This window comes from Protopterus annectens, chromosome 16.part0 (genome assembly GCF_019279795.1).
Source record: "Protopterus annectens isolate FY-2018-M chromosome 16.part0, PAN1.0, whole genome shotgun sequence".
Taxonomy (NCBI): domain Eukaryota; kingdom Metazoa; phylum Chordata; order Ceratodontiformes; family Protopteridae; genus Protopterus; species Protopterus annectens.
In genome coordinates this window covers 869,042,678-869,052,379 of record NC_056750.1, presented here as the reverse complement: position 1 = coordinate 869,052,379, position 9,702 = coordinate 869,042,678, and the positions used below count along the sequence as shown (strand labels likewise).

The 9,702-nt window shown below is 40.5% G+C and overlaps 1 protein-coding gene across 5 annotated transcripts in view; it reads right to left on the bottom strand.

Annotated features, from left to right (window-relative positions):
* Positions 1–405: 405 nt before the first annotated feature.
* LOC122790457 (DNA repair protein SWI5 homolog) overlaps positions 406–9,702 on the bottom strand; it is a 1,611,811-nt gene continuing 1,602,514 nt past the window's right edge. For 3 of the 5 annotated variants that reach the window (XM_044058000.1, XM_044058001.1, XM_044058004.1), the window contains one exon: positions 406–1,750. In XM_044058000.1, coding sequence (XP_043913935.1) covers positions 1,745–1,750 — 6 coding nt within the window. In that variant the 3' untranslated portion in view covers positions 406–1,744. The remainder of the gene's footprint in view (positions 1,751–9,702) is intronic. The other 2 variants (XM_044058002.1, XM_044058003.1) reach the window with 1 other exon arrangement.

Sequence of the window (9,702 nt, the reverse complement as noted above, 5' to 3'; positions counted from 1 at the left end):
GGGTTCAGGTTACAACACACTGGCTGGTTACTGGGAGTACATACAAACATACATCTGCACTGGGTTCAATACAGTAAACCTTGCACCAACCAACCGTAACAGGATTAGGAGCATTCAGAAAATGTACTCCATTTGGATGATGGCCATAATCCTGTGCTTTTGCCTTCCTCTGTCTGCATCCAATTAGGTAATGGGGTCAGGAGGAATGGCAGGAACCTACAAGGGATGGCAACTTGATGGTCAAAGGGCCCAAACAATAAAGTACTTAATCCTGGAAAGTCGAGAAGGTACATGTTGGAGACTGGGTGTCGAGAAGGTAACATTCACAGCATTGTATATTGGTACTGTCAGAATGCCAAAGTGTTAACTGTGCTAATGTTTTTAAAAGTGTCTGCCTTCCAAAACAAAAGTAGCAAACAGTTTTATTAGAATACCAACAACAAGCTATTATTTTGGTGATCACACACAAGTTTCAAGAACATGGAATCCTTGCAACATAATCTTTCTCAATTTCTTTGCTCTTGACCACAGTCCAACACTCAGCTTATTAAACAGTGGTAAATAAAGAAAATGTTCATCTCTGGTGCAGTCATCTGCATTTAGTATGGTTACTAGAGGTGCTAACCATTAACACATGCACGTGCACATCACAGACAAACACACATTTTTGCTTTGTGCTTATTTCGGTACTTACGTATTATCGCAACCACATTAGCAACAAGACAAACGGCTGTTTTCCAAGCCGCAGTCATGCCGACAAATGTTCTGAAAAGCAATGGAATTGTATATCGCCGAGAAAGTTAGAAAGAGGTAGTAAGACAAAGAAACATTGCGTTTAATGTTCAGAAGTGGTCCAACACTGTCTACTAATCACTGCAGGTACACCTTTTGCTTCAGTAACGTTAACTAGTTCTACATTGCGAGTAACAGAGAAGTGAGCAACATACCTTTGAATTCTCTCTTCAGCTTTTTGCAGAAACTACACAGGTTTATGTCCTTTATTCTGTTTTTGCCCTGCTGGCCTCACATCTGCTTTATAAACCACACTTTCAGCAGGGAGACATTCAATGTCTGACAGCATTTGTTGCCAGGAGAAAACGGAATGTGCATTATGCAGATTGCGACTTATACAAAGCAACATGATATAGTAGCAGTGAAGTGCAAACTTTTCAACAGCCACATTACCGTTTTCATTTTTTTGAGTGCTAACTAGGGTTTAGGAATTAAATAACCTTCAGTGTGAAAGAAAATAAACTGCTTCACATTTCCACTCCATTAACAGTTACATTTGAGCACTGGGAAGCAACCAGTATTATCGCGCAAATGTGGTTGCGATAATACATAAGTACCCTTATTTCTTTAAGTATGTAGCAAACTAAGAATGCAACTTAAAACAAGGATTACATTTAATAGTCAGTATGCAACTTAACACGAGGATTACATTTAATGGTTACTATTAATATACTAGCTGAAACAGCAAAAAGCCAAATACTATAATTTATGTAAAAAACAAAATCGACATAACTGAGGAAAAGCAAGGGCTTAACTACAAATCATGCTGGGCTCCCCGCTGAAACCATCACTTTAGGAAACAACGGGCAAGCTTCCATTAGGTACAGCCTGGTAGGTAATATTAACTGCGTCATGGAGCTGCTGGTGGGTCCACATCATCTTCATCTACTTCACTAATCATTCAGTTCCAGCCTGAATTCAGCATACAAGTCTTTGGTGGAGACTCCTCTAATTACAGCTGCAACAGAAAACATACATGAAGTTGATAATTTCTGAAACAACTGTTCTTTTGGGACTAGTACTGCAGATCTACAAAAAGTACAAGTACTGTAACTGAAAAAGAAGCACCAAAAACTATGGGGTCCTCTCGGTAACCAGTCAGTGATCAATGCAGACTGTAAATGAAACAAATATGTTAAAGTAAGGGTAGTTAGTCTAAAGGCAGTAGTCCAAAAATAGTATATACTCTCTGATTTTGTTACAGGAATCAAAAGATTTCATAAATATCCCACTTTATTATTTTTCGTAATTAAGTACTTATACTATAATATTCCCTAAACAGATTGTCCCTTGGGAGATTCCAGGACTCTAATCTGCATTTGATACATTGTCTTTAGCACCGGAACACTTCAGCTTACACAACATTTCATAGAATCAAACTTAAGAAACCTCATATCACAGGACAGTGTTCAGAATTTATTTGCTGGACAATAAACTAATCCAATTTATAATTATATTTCCTTTTTTTAGCTGAATGGGCAGGCTAGTACAAGGCCATTTCTAGCCATTAGCTGGAGCAAGGGTATAAGACGAGTAATTACCATACCCACAGAGTATGAAATGTATACATCATGCAGCCTGTACACTGAGAATAATTTTAAATCTATACTTAGTTTATTATGCACATTATGGTTTAAACTGAAAACATGTTTAGCTAACACAATCTTAGATTATCAGGGCAAACTTAAAGAGCTAATGAAATACCAACAGATGCAATCACTAGCAAATGCTTACTACCTAAATAAATATAACCAGCCTATACGTTTGCTTGTTTCTACCCCTAAAAGCAGATATTATGAAAGCTGTATTTTTCCCTTAATTATTTTATTAACATTTTTGTTACAAACAACAATATATCAAAACAGAAAAATATTAAAAACAAAAACTATTTTCAAAGGTGTCTACTACATAAGAATTCTAAAAAAAGATCAATTGCTGACATTAATTGTTTAAAAGTTAAAATCTGTTTATCAAGCAGTTCTTTAAATTTCAGCCATGTGTTGTAGGAATAGGTAACTGTGGTTGTTCTTGTCTTGACTCTAATAAGTTCAAATTGACATACCTCAGATGTAATGTTTATGAATTCTTTCATTGTTGAGGTGGATTCATTCTTCCAATTCTTTGTAATGACTTGGGGATTTTTATTCTTGCAACACAAGCAAGAATAGGAGCATTAAATAAAATTAAAGATTTAGTTAAGATAAATTTATCACTGAATACAGCTTGAAACCTGAATTTACAAGTGGAACACAGGAAAAATTTTATTTTACTAGTAATCATCTTAGGCATATGTTAAAGCTAACATACCTAATGGACTGTTTGAGTATTTTAAGGGAAATACAAGTGACCATAGTAAAATTCATACAGACTTGGAGGCTACCCTTTGGATGTTTTAGACAAGAGTTTTGGTCTGTGGAAGAAAAACGTTTTGTTCAAGGCAGTGAACTGTCAAAACCCAAGTAAATAGAATAATGATTGGGGGGGGGTCTGAATATTTTAAACAAAAGTTGGAATATCCATCCACATTATAAATTAACACATTAGTGACATTGTACGATCAAGCTCACACCTAATTTTCAGGAGAAACATCGCAGTCAAAGAGCTAGTTTTTAAGCTGGTAAAACAGAAAGACAACTGATGTCAAACACATTCATGATATTAAGAAAGAATGTAGTGAAAATGCAGACTTACAGACATGGTAAGAAAAAGAAGAAAGATCATTATTTTACATTTGTTGTAATAAGTACTGAAAGTGGGAACTTCTAAGGAGACAAACTTGCTTTTTGAATCAAAAGTGACAAAATCTATTAAGTGTGCATGACTCACTTGGATTAAATGATGTTGTTGTTTGTCTTTTGGCTTTTCCCAGTTAGGGGTCACCACAGCGGAACTCCGGTCCGCTAATGATTTGCAGTAGATTTTCACGAACTCCAAGGTGCCAGTTCGACATTCAACCTTCAACTAAGGCACGCCCATTTACGCATGTGTTTTGAACTCCCACCCAACCACGGGGAGGACATGCAGACTCCACACAGAAGGCACTCCCCACACTCTAGCCGAGAATCGAAAGGGAGAACCTCTTGCTGTGAGGCAACAACGCTACCACTGCATGGATTAAATGATACTCTGTTTAATTCCAATATCAAAATGCAATCCACTGCATGTATTAAAAAGACATTTCGTCATCTGTTTAAAAGAGGTATGCTAATTTAAGGAGATACAGAAAGGGACTTCCAACAGCAAATACATTTGTGGACAGTTATTAGATAAAGATATACAGAACAGTATGTTGAGAGGTTTATTACTTTTTATTTAAAATGAATGCATTTCTAAAGGAGGCAGAGTACATTTGCACAAATTGAGATAATCCCTTAGACTGCTCTAACGAAGTCTTAGAGTAGCTGTTAGATGAGAAGGGGAGGCTACAAGAAAGTTATGTACTCACCACAATGACAGAGCTTCATGACCCACATCTGTACATTGCAATGGTAGAACTTGCAGCCACAGGAGTTCTGATTTTGGTAACTTTGGAAAGCTTTCCAAAGACTGAACTCCAATGTAAGTCGATTTTTTCTACCCCCAGATTGATTTTGACAACTTACAAGAAAGCAAAAGCAAGGCGATAAAACAATTGTCATGCTTATCAACTATAAACAAAATATGTTCAGGGAGTGTCAGGGAACTACGTGGGGGAAGGTGGGCAGGTATGCTGCAGTGAACAAATGTAGATCATGAAGCTCTATGAAGCTCTATCACAATGGCAAGTACAAAATGTTATATTTTACATGATCCAGAAAGTACACTGGAACAGTAGTTGAAAGTCTCCATCTTGGGTGGCGTTGTGCCAGAACGCCATACAGGATGGAAGCCCAAATGATGACCTGGGCCGTGAGATCACATTCAGATTAAAGTGTCTTGCAAAAGTGCACAGTGCAGCACACATCATCCCTAGACAAACAGCTGACATATGCTGAGGATGTAAACACTGTGGAATACACTTTGAGTAAAAATGAAAGAGTTTTATGAGTGATGTGTAATGTACTCAGACAGCTATCTGGACAAAAATTACTTTGGTGACCTTTTGATTAACCTTAGTGGGTACAAGCAGGTGGTGAAAAGTTGATTATGCTTCCTGAAGTAATTTGTGTGGTTTATGTAAAATCTTAATTGCAAGTCAAGACAATGCAATGTATACTCTCAGTTGTATGAAAAATTTGGGAAGAGCACAGAGATCTATGTTCTTACTAAGGTTTAGATTAGATGCCACTTTAAACATGAAAGTTGCATTAGTTCCAAATGTCACTCTTGTCTTGTGGAAAATTATATATGGGGTTGGCATAAAACAGCATGTAGTTTTGAGATTTCTGGCTGAAGCGATAGCCATTAAAAATAAAAACTTTCCATGTAAGGAATTTGAGGTCTGCTTTCGCTTCTGGTTCAAACTGGGAAATGATAAATTTTTCTGGAATGAAATTAAGATCCTATAGGTCACCTGAGTCTTTGAATTGTGGCCTCAGTAGAAAGGTATCCTTCAAAAAGACCTTACAGACCCTTTGAAAAGCTAGAGATGTATGGTTACAACTGAAGAGAGCAGAAAGGTGGACCATAACTGTGAAGAGACTAGATCCTTTTTTAAAGGTGTCTGTTAAAAACAGAGTATTGCAGGTACAAGAATTGTAAAAGGATCTGGTCCTTGCTTTGTGGCCTAGATAGAAAACTTCAGGCATGTGCTCTTTTTTATGGTTTCTGCATTAAGATCTGGACCACCCGAGAGGGACAGATAGGGTCCCCAGCCATTAATGGAATTGGAGAAGCCATATATTTAACTTGATGGTCTGAAGGTTAAGGGGAGTCTTGTCAGGTGAGAAAGAAGGCCTTGTTGAGGTTCTAAAAGGTGAGGTCTCCTTAACATAGAAAGCCATGCAAGAGAAAACCAGGCTTCTTGTGGTCAAAAGGCAGTTAAAGGGTATTTTTTTTTAATACATTTTGTTATAGAGGAGACAGGGAAGAGTGCATACCTGCTGCTGGACTAATTTATCCCTGCTTGTTTGCCCTTCTTGATGGACTGGGGAAATGTTACTGTGGCACTTAATATCAACGACTGATGCAAAGAGGCCAGAATAGCATTCTCACTACAGACATGCTCAAAGGCCACCCTTGAGCATTAAAACACATCTGTTGAGCCTGTCTGTTAGAAATATGGAGAGGTGCATGTAAACAAGAAAGCACTGAGAATTTGTCAGTTCTTATACTCCCATTTCATTCAGTCCAACTGCATGTCAATTGCACCCTGTGAAAGGAAGTCCTAAAAGGCATGCAACACTAGGACCACCCCCCACATCAGCACTACATTTATCTGCAAGGTGTCCTCTTTCTGATTCCAGGTGCCTTGCATTGTTTACCCCCAAAAATGCAATAACTCCATGAAGGACACACCTGTGATGATGGTGACTGCGACTGATAATATGGTGGCAGAAAAAGGTCATCATCTGCAGAGGTTGGGGAAATGTTGCCACCAAAGGACTTGTTTGCAGCATACTTCTGATATTCAGATTGACTGTTCTAGTGGGTTTTCCAACTAAGACCAGTGAACTATGAGAATCCATTGTAACAGTTGAATGTTGAATCTGGCTGGGGCAGCATGAGTCCCAGAGCACTCAATATGAAGACTGCTTATGGTACGTGATGTAGGATAAAAAGTCTGACAGAGGTCTTTAATATTGGCAATCTGTCTACTGGAAGACCAAGCATCTTCAATCTGGTGTTCAGGTAGCACCTGATGAATGTTAGTACTTGATGATTCCAGCTGCAACTTTCCAGTGCTCACTTTAATTCCAAGGGCATGCCTAGCTGAAGTAGTTATTTGCATGCAATACAGACTGACTCAAAGTTGTGGCTAATGAGTTAATTGTCTTATTCCCAGCAGCCTCAGGTACAGCTGCAATGCATTTGGAAAGCATTCCTGTAACTGTAGCGAGACCAAACACCAGAGCTCTAAACTGAGAATGACTGACTCCCACCAAAAAGCAAAGGAGCTTCCTAGATGACTTTGAAATCATTATGTGTAGACAGGAGTACAGGAAATGCAAAGAGAACATCCCATGAGTGGGGAGTACTGAGCTGCCTGTTTGTCCTCAGAGGAGTGGTTAGAGACAGAAACTAGTAATTCATTGGCCATTTGGGTCATTTCCTGTTTTTTCCAGCCCCCTGCTATAAAGTGCGTGTTAGCGCGCTTTAGCGCGGAGTTGCCACAACAGCACACAAGAGCAGCGGTGGTTAATCAAGGTTAAACTATTCGGGCTACCCAAAGTCCATTCTTCAAATTTTCCCTTAAAACAGCCTTCCTTGAACTGTACTACTGATCTAACCAGCGTATCCTATAACTAAAAAGTTCATCTCTACTTGATTCCCAAGTAGACTATTCTCTATCTGTAAAGCCTAGCACTTGCTCCTACAGTACTTTTCATCTTGATATAGCACTTTTACTATAGATAGTACCCCACCAGCCTAAAACCCCTTTCTCGATCACCCACATCCCCCGGAGTCTTTTTTAAGTTTTTTTGTCTATCCCTTCTAGCATGTCGAGGGATCAGTTGCTAGTGTCCTCTCCTGCTCAGCTGGTGAACCTGGGAATATTGAGGCAATGTTACAATTGCCTCATGTACACAGACAACCCTCTCCTTCTCCCACAAAACACAAATACATGCGAGAGATGCAACTATACAGCCAAACTTGAGGCTGAGCTCTCTCAACATAAGACTGGCAAGACCAGACAGGAGGAGAAGGGTACCACACACACCACACACCCAGTCTCACATAGTACTATCACAACTTCAAATCATACACATAAACACACAAAGACATACTCGGAGGCTCTGATCAAAAATCTACCAAAACAGCAGAGGCCACCAAAGCAGACACCCAAACAACTACCACCTCAGGACACAACACATGCAGCACATAGACCACACAGTCAGTGTGCCAAACAGTCACAGCCCTTAAGGCCAAACACAATGCCAGACACACTCGTCATTGGTGACTCCATAGTCAGACACACTGACGTCCCGCTCACCAGATTGAGTAAGGAGAAGGTCACAGTAAGCTGCCTGTCGGGCGCTAGAATCCGCCACATAACGCAAGCACTCAGGTCTCTCAACAGCAGGTATAAGTACGAATCAGTCATTGTCCATGCTGGTGTAAACGACCTGAGACATACCTCCTTGGACTACATGAAAAGAGACATTGAGGAGCTCTCTGATTATGTAGCCCAGGCAGGTATGACCCTGACCTTGAGCAGTATCCTACCTTCACCAAGAATGATGCCACAATACAGAGATAAGATGATCAGCTTTAATAATTGGCTTAAACTCTGGTGTCATTCAAAGGGGATCCAATGTCTGTCTGCCTGGGATGACATGCTGGACAAGCCACGCTGCTTCGCAAGGGACGGCTTGCACCTGTCACCCTGGGCTTCCGGATATTGGCAAAGGCTCTTGCCACCCCATAGTGCCTTTTTAGGCAAGGCTCAAGTTCTAAACCTACCACCCTAGAACACAAAAAAGGAAAAAAACTAAGGGTAATGCTGCTCAATGCCAGAAGTCTCAACCTCAAGATGCACGCACTCGAGGCCCTTCTCAGTATGGAGAACATTGATGTATGTGCTGTGACTGAAACCTGGTTCAAGGCTCCTGAGAGCACCCCAGCACTATCAGGTTTTACCTCATACCATGCGTTCCGGCCCCAAAATCCGGACAACACCAAGAAAGGAGGGGGAGGTGTCCATATTCATCAAGGACACCCACACCTCAAGGTTGGTGGCAATGCACGATGCATCGGAGACCATCCAGGTGCAATTAACCATAGGCAAAACTGCTCTGCAATTTGTAGCATGTTACAGGCCACCCTCTCAAACTCAGGAAACTCACATAGCTTTCCTGAAAACACTGGAGGGGATAAATGTATCTCTAAACACCATCATACTAGGTGACTTCAACTACCCTAATATAGACTGGGATCACTACTCAAGCCCAAACACTCTAGCCCAAAGGTTCCTGGAGTTCATAAACTCAAATGCTATGGAACAACTAGTCACCATCCCCACAAGAGGTGAAAACATACTTGACCTCATCATCACGAACATGGGATCACAATGTTCAACACCGGAAGTATACCCCTCACTGGTGAGATCAGATCATAAACTAATCTCACTGGAGGTCCTCATCCCGCCCCCACCTGAGATAAAAAAGACCACAGTGAAGAACTTCTCAAAAGCCGACTTCACACTTCTAAAGACTAGTGTGGTCTCTTTTAAGGCCCCCGAGCCGGTGGTAAACATTACTCAAGCCGCTGAATCACTTACAAATGCCTTCTACCAGCACCTACAGGACTGCATGGATCAGACAATCCCAAACAAAACAAAGACTCTTTGTACCAAAGGCAAGCGTCCAGTCTGGTGGACCCCAGCCATAAACAAGCTCTACAACAAAAGAAGGAAGCTACTATAAGATAGAGCAAAATTCTTAAAAGGTAAGACACCTTTGATCATTATAAGTAAAAAACTAAGAGCTCTCATAAAATCATCCAAGGCAAATTTTGAGAGAAAAATCGCAAAGGACTCAAAAGACAATCATAAGGCCTTCTTTAGCTATGTTAGAAACCTGGGAGGAAACTCCCAGATATGCTCAGAATTAGTTCAAAATGATGTGAAAATTACTGAACCTACAGACATTGCCAATATACTGGCTGACAGGTTCAGTGCAAACTCCCCCCCCCCAAAAGGAGAGATATCTATACCAGAGGATTGTAGCCCCCCAAACATCTCTAACGCCCAGGTGAGAACTGCCCTCTCTAAGGTGAAAAACACAGCATCCATGGGACCGGATGGTGTCCCCGGCTGTGTGCTCCACGAAC